We start from the raw sequence: 21,663 nt of genomic DNA on the forward strand, positions 1-21,663 counted from the left end.
AAAATTTTAAGATATTAAATTATACTCGTTACATCGTTAACAAATGTCATTATATATTTTTTAGTCACATTAAGCACGATAGAATAATCTGTGTTCAAACGGGGTCAGAACTGACCCAACTTCGTTGTGCCAGTAGTTGAACCTTCCGCCGTCGGTTAATGACATTAATCTTCCTCTTTTTTTCTTCCATTTCCTTCCTTTCATTTTTTTCCCTTCTCTCACTTAGCTCAACATTGCAGAGTTTTCATTTGCATTAGAATGCTACCAGTTTCATCTCGTTTCCGGGATACCCGACCTTGGAAGGTAAAACAAAATGCCGGACTTTCTTCGGTGGACTATGAAGAAATACAGTGAATTTCTTGTGAAATTTTTTTAATTTGATACGAGATAATCGAGTAATTATAGTGAGACGTGATCGATTTTGATTTGTATACAAATTTGTATACATATTTGGAAATTCGGAAATTGAGAAATCTGAAGTTTGGAAATAAGGAAAATGAAGAATTATTTAGAAATGTAGAAGTGTAAGTTAAAAATTTTCAAATTGATGAAGGTTCAAGTTATGAAATTGTTGAGTTGTTCAATTTATGGATTCTTAAATCTGTAGGGTTCTAGATTTTTGGAAACTTAAATTTCTACAATCCTAGATTTCTACATTCCTACATCTCTAAATCCCTACATCTTTAGATTCCAACATCCCTAAATCCCTGCATTTCTAGATTCTTACATCCCTAAATCCCCACATCTCTAGTTTCTTACATCCCTAGATACCTAAATTCCTAGATTCCTGCACACTTACATCTCTACACGCATAGATAGTCCATCAAATTTTACGTTAACACAAAATGGCCGACTTCTACAGCGAGTAATGATAAATTAAAAAATCTATAAAGTCCAATGTAAATTAACGACATAAAAATAACATAAAACACCACTTGTGTTATACCATTTTAAAGCTTGAAGTTTGATGAAGGTTAGGTTGTATTCAAGTTACATTCTTAATACAAAATGGCTGATTCAGCAGTTAACAGCAAACAATAACCAATTATCAAAATATGTGAAGTCTCCCAAAATTTGATCATGGTTAATAAAAACGTCACAAAATGGCACTTACGGCACATCAATTTGAAGCTTGAACTTTTATAAAAATATTAAAATTGTTTTTAATTTAATTAATTAAATTGTAGATAAAATTCTTCAAACTTGTGAGTCGTAAATTTAATTTTGATAAGTGACACTAGTTTAAAGATACAATATTAAATCTGTTCTTTTTCCAAATTTTTGAAACAACAAACGATATATTTTTAATAAACATGTACACATATTTAAATTCAATATATGTTTATCTACCTACAGCACTTAATGTCATCTATCTAGAATACCATGTTAAAATTTCATATCGATCGACTCAGTTTTTCTTCCTTATTTCACTTCACTCGGTAAATACAGTTACTCAGCAAGTTTTTATATAATTATAATCAAATTTAGGAGTAGTTCATTCTCGCAACGTTAAAGGTTCGAAATTGTCTATAAACATTGTGCCTGCCTATGGTAAATTGTTTTTAACGGACTCATAAATTCTATATTTTCACATGAACTAAATAAAATAAATTTAAAAGAACTTTTCTATTCTATTTTGTACTATTTTTAGAGTGTTTGCATTCGACATATTTTATATAATTAATCAGGCATTTACCTAGTTCAATTATTCAATCTAATAGACTTAATTATTTTTTCATTTCTCTCTTATTAAAATACAAGCTTTGTAAATGCTTTCATTTTTGCACAAAAAAGTTATGTTACATACAAGAATTAAACCAACCCTATATTTTTATTTTGAGGGGTTGTTTCATCCATCAAAAATTCTGTTTCAGATATAAAATTTATATGAACTATGATTATGAACTGATATATGTGATACATATTGATACATGTGAACTGATTCTTTTTGCTATTTCAAATTTGTAATTCACTACCAAAATTAAAAATCCCTAGAAGTATAAATGACTACAATTTTTTTGAGTTTAATTAACAGACTGTCCATTTAAATCAGAAATAGTCACTGTTTCATTTCACTGCAACACGGTCTAGTGACAACACTCGACATGCCTCTCCATCAAAACGCTTTGTACGAACCCCATTATCACAGCTTTAGTGCTAAGCTCTCTTAAACCCTAGTAGCACATAATAATAGCCCGCAAAACAGGTACCACCATATGGTCTAGCTTCTGCACCCCATTGTCAACACCTTGGTTGATGGCATTGTCGACGAACATGTGTACCGTGAGCTCAACAAGCGGAAAATTCATCTATATCGAGACGACACGTTGTCCATTTTTCTCTTGGAGTCATTCTTTAGATATACATCTCTCGTTTAACTTCTATTTTATGATTAATAGCATTCTTTATATGTATACTATTTAATCAGGAGTAAAACACGACTTAATAAAATCATGCGACGGTTATTTAATTTTTGGTAATTAGCTTTTAGGAAAAATTTTTGCAATGTAGCCATTTTTATTGAATTTATTTAAGCTTTAAATTTGTTAGAAAATTCCTGATACATATTATTGCTATAATAAAAGACTTGTTAATAAAATCACTCGTTGTAACTAGTTTTCTGGAAAAATTTTGACAATGTAGCCATTTTTATTAAATTTATTTGAGCTTCTTTTTTAGAAAATTCCTGAAACATGTAATTTAATAAAATACCACGACTTTTGAATCATTTGTAACTGGATTTTATGGAAAATATTGGTAACGTTAGGTAGCCATTTTGATTACGTTTATTATTCAAGTTTCAAAGCTATGTTATAAAATTTGTGGTACATCATACTGCTCGATACTTACTAGTTTTTATTAAAAAAATTAATGACTTTGATGCACTAACGTCGTTTTGATAAACACGTGACGAAGCCATTTTTATCAACTTGCGGCTTTTTAACGTTTGTCGCTAGTTTTTACAAAAAATACTGATAATTTTATTTTTATCAAATTTATTTTCATTTCAGCTTCAATTTTTGTAACATGAATGCTATTTTCAGATACCTATTTTAACGTAGTTAATTTGTGTCAGAGTTTACGTTTTGAAATCATCGTTTTCTGTGGTTGTCGGCCATTTTGTGATGTAACAACTTTTTAACGAATACAAAGAATTTAGGTAATATGATCTCAGTACCTTAAGTACTATATTTCAAACTTTAGGTGCAAACTATGTCATAAGCGTTACCAGGCTCATACAAAATTTTCCATCCCATTCAACGCTATGTTTATTAATATTATATCAATAACTGAAGATAACTATTATAAAACTAACTGAAGGACTGTAATTGAAATATTGTTTCGTTTCTAGAATCAAGAGTTCCTTCACATAAACGTAGTTGTCATCATCATTATATGAAACCGATGGAAATGTATCCCTAGGGAACCAAATACCTGTGCTATGAATTATGACATGATCATGTGACGTGATCAAATAAAAACTAACCTGATTACCTAAATAATAGGTAACTTGACTACACAGATAAATACTAAGCTAACTCCCTAATTAATAACTCACTTGTAGAACTAAGTTAAATATCTGAAGAACACCCAACTTGACTACATAAATAAGAACTAAGTTAAATACCTAAATAATTAGCCTAACTACATGAAATAAAAACTAAGCTAAATACCTAAATAACTAACTTGACTATATAAATAAAAACTAAACTAAATAACTAACCTAACTGCATAAATAAAAACTAAGTTAAATACCTAAGTAATAGCTAGCGTAACAATATGAATAAAAACCAAGCTCCCTAAATAATAACCTAACCTAATCTGCCCTTATAAAATTAAGTAAAATACCTAAAAAAACAACTGACGTAACAAGAACAATATCAAAGATAACTACACAAATAATAATGAGCCATCCACATAAAAAATACCTAACCTAATAAGAAGAATATAAGAAGAAGCTCACCAACAGTGGAGGTGGCGCCGACGCTGCTTCTTCCGGGCGTCGCAGCGGGCGTTGGCGGGCTAGCTTCCAGCCCCTGGTGCACCCCGTACAGACTAAAATCTTGCTCGTTGGAGCTGGTGCTGCTGCACTTCCTCTTCTCTTGATTATGATTCAAATGAAAGCTCTCGTTCTCGACGAGACCTACGCCGAGCAATCCGAGATTCGGCCTTAACTCGTCCATCAGTTTGTTCTGTCCGCAGTTGGCGGCCGCTGCCGCGGAGAAGTTCAACTGTCTGCTGAAAATCGCCGGGAATATGTTGAATTGTTGATGATCGAGGCTCAACGCGGTGGTCGGCAGAGAAGAACCGCCACCACCGCCGCCGCCGACGGAGGTGCCACCGACGGAACCGACGCCTCCTGCACCGGGACCCCCGGTACCTCCAGACAGGTCGTTAGCCAGGGTGATGCCGGGGTGACCTTGTCGAGGTCTCTCGAGCCGAATACTCCTCACGTTCCTCGTACACCCACTAGAACATCCTACGTTGGCCCCCTTCTCGAGGAACCGCAACAAGTTCTTTCTAATCTTAGTTTTATTATTAAGTTGGTAGTTGTAGTTCTACTAGTAGCAGACTGTGGACTGTAGACTGTAGACTATAGACTGTACTAATAGTAGTTCTTCTAGTAGTAGTAGTCTTAGTTTTGCTGTAATCTCCTCGGAACTCAAAGTTCTATTTTATTTTGCCACGAGTCGAAGGTTTCTCCTGGGTTATCCTTTTTATTTTGGATGGTTAGGGAGACGGTCAGACTTCTTCTGGGTTTGAAGGCAGACTTCTTCTGCGTTTGGTTTGCTTTTGTTCGGATTATTAGAAGGCTGTTTGCAGGAGTTCTTTTCTTTCTATGTTCACAAGGTTTGAATGGATGGAGGTTCACTTGAATTAATTCTTATTAATGAAGGTTGGAGTCGATATTGGATTAATCTTCTTGGTTAAATTGTTCACCTCCAGTTTGAAGAGACAACTGCTGAAGTTTTATCTGTGAATGGAGTATATAGTTCTTGATATTCACAAGGGTTCCTGACAAATTGATAGTCTATCAGGGAACCACTGAAGTTAAGACAACGTTTGTCCTATTAATTTAGTTTGAAACCAAAGTTCTGGTTATTGTTACTAGAGATTAGTTTGAGGTTTTCTTTTTGTATCCACAGGGCTTCTTGACGGAACAGTTCTTAAGAAACCACGAGTTGAAACGAGTTGCAGGGTTAGTGTTAATATTCTTCTGAATCAAAATTAGTATTAGTTAGCTTATAATGTGTACTCAAGCTTTATTTGTGAAAGAATCATGTAGTCCCTTTTGATATTCACAAGTATTCTTGAGTTAATAGCCTTGTTGAAGAATCACCAACGTTACTTCTTCTTTTCAATCAGTAACTATTGCTCAAGTTATTCTGGTTATCTGTGAGTAATTAAGAATTTTATGTTCACAAGATTTCTTGATGAGTTTATAGTCCTCCTTAAGGATCCACAAGTTAAAAGTACTGCAAGGTTAATATTTTCATCAGAATTTGTGTAGTTCCAGTCTAAAGTAATTACTTGAACAGTAATTACTAAGTTTTAGTGGTATTATTTATTTTATGGTTCTTGATGAATATATTCTTGATGAATAGTCCGTCGTGTTGAGGAACCACAAGGGTTAAGAAGATTAATATTGCAGGCTCAATATTAAAGCCTCCCGATCAAAATTTGATATGATAATCATTTACTTCCACTCTGAAGTATTCCAGTTTTGTCTGCAGAGGTATGAGTAGATTATTCTTGGTGAATATTGTTGAGGAATCAAGGTTGTAACTTATCTTCTTCTTCAAACAATGTTCTACTTCTTACGTAGTTCCAAATAAAAACTTATTATGTTTGTGGTATTATTAATTTTCTTTTTATATTCACAAAGCTTCTTCATGAATTAATCCTTGTTAAGCACCGGTTAATGTGACTTCTTCTAGCTCAGTATTATTTAATTTCCCAACTGAATAAGTATTATTCAAGTTACATTTACAATGGTGTCACTAGTTCAAAGTGGTCCTTATTTGAAAGATTTCTATTATTCTTCTTCGTTAAGCTATCAATCTTGTTAAGGTAAATTTGTCCTATAACTCAGGGTAGATAGTTTCTAGAGATATGATTTCAAGTTATATTTCCTATATTCACGAAGACTTCTTGATGATTCCTTTTCTTCTACATGAAAATCTCGAAACCGAAACTTATAGGTTAGAAGCTTCCATTAAGTCTCAGTATACTTCACCCTTCAAGTTTATACAAGATTTATTTTTAACTAATTAATTCTTGTTTATATTCTCAAGGCTTTTTGAACGTCTCTTGTTTCTTCTACTCCTGCAGTTTAGTTCCAAAGCTATTTAACTTTCGGTTTAAGGTTATCTTTGTATTCAGAAGATATTTAATCCTCGTGAACTACAAGATTAATGTAACTTGTCAAAATGTTTAATTATCCAGTTACTTTGTTTCTCTATAATCACAATGTTAAGCCTTCCCTTGATTGTGTTGTCTTTAATAGTCGTCATAAAAGCAAGGTTAACATAACCTTTCCTTCATAATCAGTTTATTTAATTATTATTTTATTGTTTTTCTATAATCACAAGGTTTATCCTTGATTCTATAATCACTCGTTCCCTAACTTGTCGCGTTTAATCGTTATGGAGGAGCCACAAGGTTAACATAACCTTCGAGTCACAATTTGTTGTACTAATTACTTTATTTATATTCATAAGGATTTTCCTGAATCCGTACTATAGTCCTTGCTTTCTTCTCAATCAATATTCGTGACATCAGTCAACTAAAAATATTCTATTTGAACAATTGATTTAACGTTTCAACACCTATTCTTTTAAACCTGTTTCCTATCCCTTTATTCTTCTCTTCAAGCTCATCAATTTTCGAAGAGTAATTAATCTATTTACAACGACATTCAACGTCGTTTCAACCCCGAGTTCTCAAAAGTTCACCTTTTTCTTCAGCAACTCTTATCTCCACTGAATCAGTGTACAGTGACTCAAAAGTATCTTCAGCAAGAACCTGAAGAACTCTCCGCACACATCCCTGTTCACTTCAACACAATACTGACACTTGAACAAAAATCCAGTTCTAATCTCGCTTGCCCCAAGATCTCTTTCATCGAGCGTCGATCGTCGATCTTCCACCCCTCGAGCGTGCACACTCCGACATCCCCAGAATTCCTCCTCGAGAATCCCGTATACGGTGGTGAAATTAGGGAAGAAAAACGAAAGGTACCGTGCGCAAGATGGTGGATAATGCACGTGTCGGTTGAACGATCGGGTTCGAGACGTTGAAGCCACGGCTGTCGGTTAATCGTAAGCTGGCCTCGATTCGAAATTCAAACGTTATTATCTCGTCGATGCCATTAGGTGGGTCGTCCGAAGGAGTAGGGCGGTCGGGGGTGGGGGTGGGATGAAGTATCAAAGGAGAGGTGCCCTTGAAAATTGAAATATCGAAATAATTGCGAAGAGAAAATGGCGCGTGCCCGAAACTGCGCGAGGACCCAGCGATGAACGGGTCCCGGTGTAAGGTCCGATGACTATACTTCGCGCCCTTCCTTCGATTACTACTACGTAACGCGGATGAAAAAGCCCGAAACGATAGGAGAGTCGGCCGTGTTAGAGGGGCGACCGCTCGCCGTGAGTTCTTGTGGGATTCTGTCCGCGAAATGCAGTTATCCCCGTGACTCCGAGGGGGGACAGAGACCGTTTAGAGGGGTTGCTACCCCGCGGGAGAGAGGTTGTGTTGCCTGGAACCAAGCGTTCCCTTTTCATCCCCCTCGAACGAAAGCACGAGGCTTCTCTCTCATTGGACGACGGGGAGATGCGTTACCCTGGTAACCGCCAATCGCCTGCTTTCGCTCGCTGCTACCCTCTACCCCCTTCTCCTCGACAACATGGCGGGTCTACCAATAAAAATTCCTCCGGAAAATAGCCTGCGAGCGATTTTCTTTTCCACCTTGCCCCGACGAGCTTTTCCCACTCGCACCACACGAACGAACCGGCCAATGTGTGCCATTGCTACCAACACCACAACACGCCGAGGGATGTGCCTTCTATCGAGAGATTCCCGCTTATAGTCCGCCGCCGCCTCCGACTCGTCTTCTCGTGTCATTTCGCGAACGACACCCTCTCTTTGCCAACCCTTATACTACCCGCTATCTTTTTCTTATTCTTCTTCTTCGCCTGCTTCTAGAATACCTTCCTTTTTATTATACCGTAGATAGCTTTTTTAATTCTCTTCCATCTTCTTAGCCGCGTTTTCTGGATTTGATTGTAATGTATACTCTGATGCGAAATTTATATTTTAGGTTGGTGGTTAACTTTGGTATTGATATATTACTTATTACACCGTGTACATTTTTTATTTCATAGCTCGAGACAGAATTAAGGGGTTGGATATGTAGTAGTGAAATTTTGAATTGGTATGATGTTATAATGTTATTTATTATAATTACCATGTGTAATTTCGATTCGATTGGAATTTGACAGAGAATTTAAACCTTAGATTAGGGGTTGATGGTAGTGAACGTCACTAGTGAAGTTGTGAGATTTTGGAACATAATTTAAACCTTAAATTAGGGGATGAAAATGATCCATTGCGAGTCAGTAGTATTTTGAGCATCACATTGGTATAACAGTATAATCTTAAAGTGTTAATTATTATAAGCACTGTGTTTTTAAAAATTTGGAAACTTGAGAACTGTGGATTTGAAAATATAAAACTAAGTGTTTGATAACTTTGGAATTTGAGAACTTATGAGTGTGAAATTTATATTACTTTTGTAAACAATAAAAAACCATCTTAATTTCCTTTACATAATTTTTACAATTCATAATAAAAATGAGTCAACCCCCTTATTTTGTTATATTTTAATTTTATATTAAAATATTAAATAAAGTAAAAAAAAGAAATGATAAGTAAATATTTTTTAAATAGACTTGAATTTACAAATGTCCATAACCTTTGATGATCTCAGAAAGATCGAAACAAAAATGGATATGCAATATTCGTTCGATCCACCGTGAATTAAAGATGGTCTTCAGTGTTCGAGTCTCTATGAAATCTTTTGATTTGTCTGTTTGACGTTCTTTTCGTTCAACCCTCCATAAAAAGAAGCTAGAGGGGGTGGGTTCGAAGAAGCATGCAACCAAAGAGTACGAAGAGGAGCTTCTATAAAGGAGAAACGTAAAGTTTCGAAAGCTTCAGCGTCTTTGAAGTTCTTGAAAGTTTCATGAAAAAAAACTTGGTCATCACTTTCGCTGTAACAGTAGAAATCAGTTCGTTAGTTATGTTATTCGTATTTGGGTCATCAATTTTTGTCGTTGCATCGTTTCATATTTAATCGGTTTCACTCTTTTGTATTTTTAGTTGCAAAAATCTACGTTTTTTTTTTAAATAAATAATGCTTTTGTTAATTTTAGGTACTTTTTTAATAAAGACAATACAGATGTTCTATTAATTTTAAATATTATTTTATTAAGGTTATATTAAGTTGATATTTTGTTGAAGAAAATGTGAAGACATTTAGGATCGAAGACCATTGAATTATACAATAGAGTATCAATTAAAATTAACAATAATTTATAATTCGTTGGAATTAATTGTTTTTAAATATTAAGTTATTATATACTGAGTGAATAATTTCAATAAACAATGAACAATCTTAGAGTGACCTCACATAAATTACATTAAATATTTTTTACATATTTTGCCAAGATTTTCAGACACTTCAAGCTTAAAATTAATATATTAATTTATTTACATATTAATATTTAAAATAATGCATATTTGATATAATTCCTACTAATTTACATTAACTTCACTGAAAATAAAACCTGTCTAATTTATCCAATTTTAAAAATCATCTGTTTTTCGTCGCAATTAAAATTATCCGCCATTAGACCACAGAAAGATAACACAAAATGTCTACCGAGTGTATCCGCGCCCAGCACATACTCGAAGGGTTAAAAACAATTAAAATCGCTATAATTGAACCGATAATAAGGACATAATGAAATTGATCGGAAAATATTATCAGTGTGCGGGACAAAAAACGATTCTGAAATAGAATAATGGTTCGCAGAGCTGTCCGATAGAGCCGTTACACACACGGAGCCATGTATCGCATCAGCGTAACGTAATGCAGTTACATAGTTATGTCGAATATTTTAGCAGAAACTCTCTCTATGGCTTTGTTTTACTGCCTACAATTCCGCTTTTCTGCCGACGAGAATTTCGACGAAAACTCATCGACGCGATCGGAGCACACCAATATGTGTAAGTACATATGTGCATGTACGCTCGGGTGTAACGTTGGACTCCTTTTGTGAGATCACATATGTACAGTTGACAGCTTTTAAACGTTGATGTTTTTTAAGCTTTGGATTTTTGAGCTTTTGGATTTTCGAATTTTTGAGCTTTAATTTTTGTAATTTTGGGATTTTTGAGCTTTCGGATTTTTAAACTCTCGAGTTTTCAAATTTTGCAAATCCCAAATTTCACAAATTCCAAATTCACCAAATTCCACTTGCCACAAATTCCAAATTCCCCAAATTCCACTTTTCTCAAATTCCAAATTTTCCAAATTCCACTTGTTCCAAATTCCACTTGCTCCAAATTTCAAATTCCCCAAATTCCACTTGCTCCAAATTCCAAATTCCCCAAATTCCACTTGCCCCAAATTCCAAATTCCCCAAATTCCACTTGCCCCAAATTCCAAATTCCCCAAATTCCATTTGCCCCAAATTCCACTTTCCCCAAATTCCAAATTCCCCAAATTCCACTTTCCCCAAATTCCAAATTCCCCAAATTCCAAATTTCCCAAATTCCACTTGCCCCAAATTCCACTTTCCCCAAATTCCAAATTCCCCAAATTCCACTTGCCCCAAATTTCAAATTCCCCAAATTCCACTTTTCCCATATTCCAAATTTTCCAAATTCCAAATTCCCCAAATTCCACTTGCTCCAAATTTTCAAATTCTCCAAATTCCACTTGCTCCAAATTTCAAATTCCCCATATTCCACTTTCTCCAAATTCCAAATTCCCCAAATTCCACTTGCCCCAAATTCCAAATTTCTCAAATTCCACTTTCCCCAAATTCCAAATTCCCCAAATTCCACTTGCCCCAAATTCCAAATTCCCCAAATTCCAAATTTCCTAAATTCCAAATTCCCCAAATTCCAAATTCCCCAAATTCCAAATTCCCCAAATTCCAAATTCCCCAAATTCCAAATTTCCTAAATTCCACTTTCCCCAAATTCCGAATTTCCCAAATTCCTCACACCCCAAATTCCCCAAATCCCAAACTCCCCCCACCAAAAATTCCCTAAACCCCATCCCCAAATTATCCTCCCACCCCAAAGTATTCAAATTCCCAAAAAGAATTCCCTAAAAGTCACCTAACCGAAGACTTCTCCGCCCTTGCCCGTGATATTTTCCCTAGGGAAACCGAATTTGCCGTCGACCGTACAGATGTGTACGTATACACACGATCGAAGCGTGAAACATCGATAAACGTGCGCCTTTTGTTGATGGCGGACAAAAGATGACGAGTATCGGCGTCGAAGGACAGCAATTTGACGTCTCTTTGAATCGCACTTTGAAAACGGAACTCTCTCCCCGTCGAACGCGTGCCACCATTTTCGTACGTTGTAATTTCGTTGACAGTTCGACGACAAACTTACGGGTTGACAGTGGGCCAATTCGGGTATAGAATCGACCCCATTGAGGTTTCTGGTATTCTTTTGATAATTATTCATTGAGTTGCTATTCTATGTGTTTCGTTACTGATGATTCTAGTAGAAATTTTGATTGAGGATATTTATAAATCTTTTCAGTGATAAAAGACATTTTATAAATTGTTTTCAGAGATAGAAGATAAGATAAACAAATCCAGTCTAACTTTAATACTTCTAACCTTGTCTCACCTGGTTTAATCTAACCGAACCTTATTTGATTCGATCTAATGTAACCTAACTTTTCCTTATGTAATGTAACTTCATTTGATCTAATTTATTTTTGTCTAATATAATCTCACATATTTTATTTTAATATAAAGCGAACAAACCAAATCTAAATTGATTTAAATGCACATAACCTAATATAGTTTTATCAAATTTAATATAACAAAATCTAACCTAACCTCATCTGACATAACTTAATCTAATTTAACCTAACTTAAAAATCACTTAAAGTAACATATTTAATAAAATACCTAATTAAGTAGAAGACATAACAAATTTTAAATAAAATTATTATTGCACTTACAAATTTTAGTAACGTAACATAAAAAAATGTAAAATATAAACTTCTTACAAAAATTATTAATTAACTCTCTATTTCTAACAATTGCAGTACATAGTATATTTTACTGTTTATTAATAATATTGTGGTATATGACATTTTTATCATGACTGTTAATCATCGTACATTAAGTAAGTATACATAAGTAATCCAATGAATAAGTAAAATTTGTAGAGTAAGATATTATACACAGATTTGATCGACTGCTTTCCTTGACATTGAATACGAATTCCACGTGGATTTCCATGTAACGTCAAACCACTGTTTGCGAGTAGATATACCTATAGCCAGCGTTTCACCGACCTAATTTATAAGGGGTAGATCACTTAGATTAGATCAGATCTTACGGATTGGAAAGGCAACTTTATGGTTTGCATGGACCATATGCACCTCGTGCTTTATAAGGGTGCTCCACTACCCCCTCGTTTAATCGATCAGATGCAAAACTGATGATAAGTGTACTTACTTTTTCATGATATATTTCTTTCAATATGTAAAACAATGTAGTACTTTTCATGTGCAATATTGTTGGTTTAAAAAAGAGGAATAGGAATCATATATGGTTTTGGAAAAGTAGAAGGAGAAATAAGTAATATTTAGGGAGGTAGGTTTATTAGGTTGATGTGGTTGATAGTTTTAATATAGGACAGTTTAATATGTGATAGTATTTACAAAGAGGGTGTGGATGTAACGTTAGAGAAATGGTACTAAACTTTTATCAATTTTCCAAATCCTCAAATTTCAGAAATTCTCAAAAAACCAAGTTCACAAGTTACTAAAATTTCCAAGTTCCAAGGTTCCTAAATCCCCAAATTCTCAACTCCTTAAATCTCCGAATTCCCAAATTACAAAATTCCAAAAATCCCAAATTCCAAAAATTCAACATTTCAAAAATTTCCAAATTCCAAGCACCCCAAATTCCAAGAACCTTAAATTCAAAAAATCCCAAATTCCAAGCACCCCAAATTCCAAGAACCTCAAATTCCAAGCACCCTAAATTCCAAGCACTCCAAATTCCAAGAATCCCAAATTCCAAGCACCCCAAATTCCAAAAATTCCAAATTCCAAGAACCCCAAATTCCAAGCACCCCAAATTCCAAGAATCCCAAATTCCAAGCACCCCAAATTCCAAGCACCCCAAATTCCAAGCACCCTAAATTCCAAGCACCCCAAATTCCAAAAATCCCAAATTCCAAACATCCCTAATTCCAAGCTCCCCAAATTCCAAGCACCCCAAATTCCAAACACCCCAAATTCCAAGCACCCTAAATTCCAAGCACCCCAAATTCCAAGAATCCCAAATTCCAAGCACCCCAAATTCCAAGCACTCCAAATTCCAAGAATCCCAAATTCCAAGCACCCCAAATTCCAAGAACCTCAAATTCCAAAAACCCAAATTCCAAAAATCCCAAATTCCAAAAATCCCAAAATCTCAAATCTCCAAATTCCCAAATTCTCAACCACCCCAAAATCTCAAAAATATAAAAGCCTCCAAAATTCTAAAATGAACATTCTTTTATTATTACCAAAACGACCTAATTGTGTCATGACAGAAAAGAGGAACTAAAAATGCGGTCAATACTGATTATACAGCATCGGTAAAATGGTACGTGCCGCATTGTAACACTTAAGGGAGCGTTTAAATTGAACAAAAGCTCCTATTATCGAAAAGTCAGAGAGTCAAGCGGCACGTGCTTGCTAATTTGTTCTTCGCACGTGTCACCGATAAAACCGCGTCAAAATATTGCTCGCAATTTGAATAGGGCAATTACGAAAATAGAGCTTGAAACACGCCTATTATTTCGGTAAAAAACTGTAATTGTTAATCTTTATGTTTCCCTTTCTTTTCTTATTTTTATTGCTTTCTGTATGTAATCAAAATTAAAATCTGCATTAAATGAAGAAAATATTTATTACAAATCTAAATGTATCATTCTTATGATTATAGATATTAATAATTATTTATGCATTTAAATAATTATTTAAAATAATGTTCTTTTACTAGAAACTAATTTTTTATAAAATTAAAATTTATATTAAATTTGTTAAGATATTTCTACGTGTTTGGAAAATATAATTAAATGTAGTACATTTTGACAAGGAGTGACTGTATATTTTTTTATTTTCTACAATTTTTATCTGAATTTTTTTTCAGTCTCTCTGTTATAGTTTCTGTTTCTTTATCGACCAATTTTCGATGTAAATTGCCGGTTCGATCAAACGACGCGGAAAGCGAAAGTTTGTCATTCGGTTGTCTTTGACGGGCATTCATCTCAACGGAGACGATAAATACGATCTGAGAAGAGGCACTAGCTGCAGATCAAAGCCAGTGAATTTTCGATGCACCCGATCGAGGGTGCAGGGGTATCCTGAAAAGGGGGTTCACACCATATCGACAGGGCGTGGTCGAAATCTGTCACACTAGCCACCGACAAACCTGATGCCTTGTCATCGCTAGCTTACTATTTCTTTGCTTTGAAAATCAAACTGCTCCTAAATAGAATACCTAAATATTCCTCAAGGGTGGTGCACAAAGTTGCATACTATTTCTTTCTGTTAAAAAGCAAACTGTTAGAAAAATATTCCTCAAGGGTGAGACATAAAATTGAACTATTAAAATATTGCTCCACAACTTTCACATCTTTACATTTTGTCCTCTATACTGGGAAATGGTTCAGGTTATTAAGCTTCATAATATTTTAGGGGTCTTTCCATAATATTTTAAGGGTTCTTATTTTCAGAATATTCTAAGGGTTCTTATTTTCAGAATATTTTAAGGGTTCTTATTTTCATAATATTTTAGAGTGTCGTACTTTCATAATATTTTACGTTATTTGATGATGAAGAATTCGTAAACCAGATTCTCCATAAACCTAAAAATGGGATTATCAACAAGTTACCTCCTTTCACAGAAATGAAAGAAAAAATGAATTCAAAATTAGTTACTTAATACTTTTATTTACATGAAGGGGTGATCACATTATCAGGACATAATTTCAATAATAAAAACCCAAACTATATTTCTTAATTCGCAAACTAATTAGTCGACATTCATTTGTAAGTACATACATGAAGACTCCGCGGCCATTACATCGAGACATATTTAAGGCGGCAAATTTGAATTGTTCTACTATGCTTCGGTCTTCCCTAACAATTAGGAAAGTAATTCAATCTCTGGATTTACATCATCAATGCATTCTGTACTGTTACATAGTAAAAACCGAACTGTATTTCTTTTTGAAGTCGCAAGTTAATTATATCAATTAATTCGCGAACAAGACTGTCATTACATCAAACCATATTTACGGCGGTAAATTCGAACTATCCTATACTCCGTTTTTTCTTAACAATTACGAACAATGATTCAATCTCTACATCCACAAGATCAGTCCAGTGATTTTAAATAATAAAGACCTAAGCTAGGTTTCTTAAATCTTAAATAAGTTACACCACCTAATATTAATTTGCAATGAACCCTACAATCACATCGAAATAAGGCGCCAAATTTAAAGTGTCCATACCATCTTAAGTTTCCATACTGTCCTTACAATATTTTAACTAATCAGACTCGTGACGCACTTACGGTTCAAATACGACAAATCTTGCTTGAATATATAATACAATTCAATTTGAAGTTCAAGTCCAATTTGTATAGTCCATTGAATATAAAATAGTCACACGACTTTCTTTAACGATTTTAATACTACTGCAGTTAATAGTTACTTGAACATAAAATAGTCACACGACTTTCTTTAACGATTTTAATACTACTGCAGTTAATAGTTACTTGAACATAAAATAGTCACACGACTCTCTTTAACGATTTTAATACTATTGCAGTTAATAGTTACTTGAACATAAAATACTCACCCGACTTTCTTTAACGATCTTAATACTACTGCAGTTAATAGCCACTTCCGACGCACCTGACAAACTAATCATACGGCAAGTTAACGATCGAAAGTAAGAATTCGATCTCTAGATCCCCGGTTCCCGTTTCTGCTTTTCGACCCTCTTTGTCATCGTCATTCTTCTCTTGCTTCGCCTCCCTCTCCACGACCCACGTTTTCTTCCCTCTCTTATTTCTTTTCCTTTTTTTCCTCCTTGCTCGCGTGTTTTGCCAAGAGCCCTCATGGGCGGAAGCGTCACGTACAGCTCTGAAACAAAAACATAGCGACGTCAAATGCGATTACGAGAGCTGCGAGAGCAGCTCCAGAACGCGGATGCTGTGCTAGGTTAGGTGGAGAACGCGGCGTGGGCGGATGGAGGAGGGTGGCTAGAAAGGGCGGTTCAGGAGGATGAGGGGCGAAGGGGGTTCAGGGTGAGGGGACGAGAAGAGTGCAGGAGGGTGGAGAGGGAGCAGAAGGATACAGGAAACAGGGAGGGAGAGAAATATCGAGGAAAAAGAGAGTTGGCTCAGGGATGAATCTATACAGGGTGGAGCGATTACTTTGCTAGTCTTCAATGTTTCTATTATTTTTGCACTATGTTCGGTAGTAAATGTCTTCGTGTAGGGTTCTTATTATACGCAGGTGTTTAGGGTTCTCATTATCCGCGGTTAATAGGAAGGGAGATGGAGACGACTGGTCGCACGCGTGGTTGCTCGGTGTTCGATTCGACAGTGGGAATTTTGAGAGGTGGAGTTGGAATTATGGAGTTGTGGATTTTGGGAGTTTGAGAGTTAGAGGGTTTTGGAATTTTTGGGGGTGTAATTTGGGGAGTTTGAGAGTTGAGAGATTTGGAAATTTTAGCGTTAGAAATTTGGGGAGTTTGGGGGTTGGGAGTTTTGGGATCTTCAGTGTTAATAATTGTGGGGTTTTGAGAGTTGGAAGATTTGGAATTTTCAGTGTTAGCAATTTTGGGGTTTTGAGAGTTGGAAGTTTTGGAATTTTCAGTAGTAGCAATTTTGGGGTTTTGAGAGTTGGAAGTTTTGGAATTTTCAGAGTTAGCAATTTTGGGATTTTGAGAGTTATAAATTGTTGACTTTGGAAAATATTGTATTTTGGGATTTCTGATGTTTCAAAATAACAATTTTGAAACTTTAAACTATTTGGATACTTTTGAACTTTAAAAAAATGTGAAGATTCAACAATTTTTAAATTTTCAAGTTTTCAAGAAATTAATTTCTGAACTTTAGTACATTAAATCTAGGGGATTTTCGAATTTATGGTCTTTGGTACTTGGGAATTTTCAAATGTTCAAGCTTTGGAACTAGAGAATTTTTTAATCTTAAAATTTTGACATTTTTAAATTTTTTAAATTTGCAATGATATCACAGTTTAAACATAGTAGACAACAATTCAAATCTTTAATAAACTTCAACTTGAAATTACAAATAGAATTAAAAATTCAATTGGACTCCAATTACAAGTTGCATAGTTAAGGGATGCTAAATATAAAACAGATATAACACTTTCTCTTTCTTTATTTATTTCAACATTGGGGTTGTGAATAGTTACTTGTAGCTAACTCGTCTGACAAATAAATTGTTAATAAATAATTAACAATTTTGACTGACGTACCTGACATTTGAATTGTTAATAAATAATTAATAATTCTGCAGCCGTTAATAGGTTTACAAATAGTATAATTTAAGAAAGAAAACTTGTTAACAAGATCCAATAACCCCTTTAACAGTGTGAATGTTAACGCTCTTCAATATTCCCCTGATCACAACCCCACTATTAAATAAAGACTTGAACAACCCATCAAACTAATAACATCACCTAAAATAATTCTAACCTCCAATAAATACAAAGTAACCCTCACACTTCAATCAGTTCAACCCCTCAATTAATACACCAATTACCACAATCTCCACACTATTCAACTTGCATACTCTCCAGTACCCCAATATATAAATATTGATGTGTACAATAAATTGAATAAAAAATATTAATAAATAAATATCGATTATATATAAATATTAACCCCCCAAACTATTTATAAACAAAAATTTATCCTCAACTTTTACCAAGCGTATATCATCGAAAATAAAATTTGTTTTCGGTCCCATCGAATTACGGCGCAGAAAGTAGACAGGGTGAAAGATTGCGAGGTAGAGGGAGGAAAAGATAGAAATAGAGAGGGGTCGGGTTCCGAAAGTACGGTATCCAGGTCTGGCTTGGGTGTAGAGCAAAGGGTAGCTCGATAGGGACGAGGCAGGAGGGAAAGTGGACGCTTATCAGGGGTGGAGAATTGTCGCTGAGGTGGGGGTGGGTGGTCGAGTGGGTTCGGGGTTGATTCTACGAGGGCTTCGAGCGATGGCTCGGCCCGAATGTGAGCTTCTGTGGATCTGTGCGTGCGTGCATGCGTGCGTACGTGCGTACATGTACGAAAAATCGATCGGCACGTTCGACGCGGCAAAACGTGGACAGCCACGATTCTGGGGATGTAAATGGAATAGTCATCGAGGCGAGACACTCTCGATCATCTAAGCAGAAACATTTTTTTATTATTTTTGTTGTTGATGGTTTTTTGGGGATTTTAATTAATGAGTTTAAGAGGGAAGGTTGAATGGAGATTGAAAATAGGGGATGAGTATTCACATTTTTCGCTTACCAAATTTAAAATTCCCTAATTTCCAAATTTCCAAATTATCAAATTCCCAAATTTCCAAATTTCCAAATTTCCAAATTTCCATATTTCCAAATTTCCAAATTTCCATATTTCCAAATTTCCCAAATTACCAAATCCTCAAATTCCCAAATTCCCAAATTCTCAAATTCCCAAATCCCCTAATCCCCAAATTCCCAAATTTCCAAATCCCCCAATCCCCAAATTCCCAAATTCCCCAAATTCCCAAAGTTCCCAAATCCCCAAATCTCCAAATCCCTAAATCCCCAAATCGCCAAATTCTCGACTCCCCAAATCCCCAAATCCCCAAATCCCCAAATCCCCAAATCCCCAAATTCTCAAATCTCCAAATCCCCAAATCCCCAAATCCCCAAATCCCCAAATCCCCAAATTCCCCAAATTCCCCAATTCCAAAATTCCCAACTCATCCTACAACCTTTCTCTAACCCCAAACCCTCGACCTTATTCCCCAAAATAAAATTTTATACCCTCTTCCCCAAATAGCATCCACCAAATAAATGCACATGCAGCTCGACTCATCCCCCAACAAAAGTGCACGTCTTCGTATCACTTAAACGAATATGCCAACAGAAAAACGAAATATAGTTTGAGAAAAAGAAGAAAAAAGGAAAGAAATTATTTTTAAGATGACACCCGTTAGAATTAATGTTTGAACGTCGACGGTGGGGCGATGGTCGCCAAGCCTCCATTAAAAAGTTGTTAAACGCAGCCTGACGGCGCCCCGCGGCAAATTGAAACCCCATCATAAGTCTTCCTTGTATATAATGTACATGGCTGTTAGAGCAAGCCATCTACAAGATAGCGATATCAAAGTAATTAAGTATTCGATGAAGATATTTTGATCGACCTTATGCTTCAAACTGATATCCGATGATTGTGTGTTTATACACAAAATGGGGACGAGTGATTTATTTGTTTTTTGTTGGTTTTTTGGTATGTGTGAAATGATATGTGTGCGATGGATATATGTGGAATGTGCGATATGTATGCAATTGATATATGTGAAGTATGTCATATGTATGGAATACGTATGTGTAAAATGTACAGTATGTGTACAATAGGTATATGTAAAATATACTATATGTGTGCAATACGTATATGTGAAATGTACAATATGTATGAAATTGATATATGTGAAGTATGTTATATGTATGGAATACGTATGTGTAAAATGTACAGTATGTGTACAATAGGTATATGTAAAATATACCATATGTGTGCAATACGTATATGTAAAATGTACAGTATGTGTACAATAGATATATGTGAAGTATACCATATGTGTGCAATAAGTACATGTGAAGTGTGCAATATGTGTACAATAGATATATGTAAAATACATAATATGTGTATAATTGATGTATGTAAAATATGCTCTATGTACAATTGTTCACATATGTAAATGTTATACTATATTATATTCTACATATGAAAAACAGTTTCTTCTATATTTTACTCACATGTCATGTGAACGTTATATTGTGAGTGAATATGTTCCATATGCTTAATTTTACATTTTCTATGTTTATATTACATTACATTTTCTCTGCCATACTACATTATATTTTATACTCTATTACATTATAAATAAGCATAAGTCTATAATATATTGTATAATGTTTTTAATTCTTCACTCAGTCCTTCATGTTATTACTACAATTAGAGTTACCTCACATGTTATTTTATTAAATAGTATACATGTTAAATTACTATATATATCGAAGCAGTACAACATAAAGTATAAAAGAAATTGCTTTTTCAGTTTATCGTCTCGAAGATACGATAAATTTGTTTGACATTTTCGTTCCATATATCCCGACTTCTCTGCTACTGCTTTTTCGAGAAAAAAGCTCTCGAACAAGTTCAACGTTTTCTACGTAACGCTGACTGGAAACTCTTGGCCAAAGCAACGGGAGGTTCAAAATAAGAGAAAATCGTAGCGTAAAAAGCATCGAAGTGGTAGGGGTTTGGGGTGAAAGAGGGTGGACGAGAGAGAGGGTGGTTTAAAAGTACGTGAAATGGGAAAGGTGTGTAAAGGACATACAGGTACTGCTGTAAAATATAAAACTGAGCGGATAAGAGCGTATCGAGATCGGTTTGCTGACATTTTATTAAAACAACAAAAAATAACGTCTGTTAATAGTGATCGATAAATAATCTGCAAACACTGATATTTTTTGGACGAATCGTACTGTTAATTGCTAGCTTGTTACGTTACTATTAACTTGTTATTCACTTACTGCTAAATTACTAGAAATTTAGGTTAGGTAGGTTAGGTGGATTAGGTGAGTTAGGTGGATTAGGTGAGTTAGGTGGATTAGGTGAGTTAGGTGGATTAAGTGAGTTAGGTAGATTAGGTGGGTTCGGTGGGTTAGGTAGGTTAGGTGGGCTAGGTGGGTTAGTTGGGTTAGGTAGGTTAGTAGGTTAGATTGGTTAGGTAGGTTAGGTTACTTTTTTGTTATTCACTCACCGCTAAATTACTATGAATTTAGGTTAGGTTACTATAACTTGTTATGCACTTATTACTAACTTATTGTTAGGTCCTTATATTAATGTCCTCATATAAGGACATACTAAATAAATTCCTCATGTATTATTTATCACAACCATACATTTTATCTAAGTCGACAATATTTTATGTAACCAAAGAATCATAATTTGATTCAAAAAACTGCAAAGCAATGATTTCCCTCCAGAAATAGATAATTCAAAAAGATTAACGTCGTTAATTTCATCATCGGATACACGATTGG

General features: G+C 34.8%; 2 protein-coding genes across 2 annotated transcripts in view; both read right to left on the bottom strand.

The window, feature by feature from the left end:
* LOC100880559 (homeobox protein unc-42) overlaps positions 1-7,661 on the bottom strand; it is a 33,522-nt gene extending 25,861 nt beyond the window's left edge. The window contains exon 1 of the mRNA XM_012279981.2: positions 3,965-7,661. Within this exon, the coding sequence (XP_012135371.1) occupies positions 3,965-4,184 (220 nt within the window). The 5' untranslated portion in view covers positions 4,185-7,661. The remainder of the gene's footprint in view (positions 1-3,964) is intronic.
* A 7,590-nt stretch (positions 7,662-15,251) lies between these two features.
* Positions 15,252-21,663, bottom strand: part of NO66 (Bifunctional lysine-specific demethylase and histidyl-hydroxylase NO66) — a 48,670-nt gene continuing 42,258 nt past the window's right edge. The window contains exon 6 of the mRNA XM_012279973.2: positions 15,252-16,470. Within this exon, the coding sequence (XP_012135363.1) occupies positions 16,459-16,470 (12 nt within the window). The 3' untranslated portion in view covers positions 15,252-16,458. The remainder of the gene's footprint in view (positions 16,471-21,663) is intronic.

Source organism: Megachile rotundata, chromosome 2 (genome assembly GCF_050947335.1).
Source record: "Megachile rotundata isolate GNS110a chromosome 2, iyMegRotu1, whole genome shotgun sequence".
NCBI classification, from domain to species: Eukaryota; Metazoa; Arthropoda; class Insecta; order Hymenoptera; family Megachilidae; genus Megachile; species Megachile rotundata.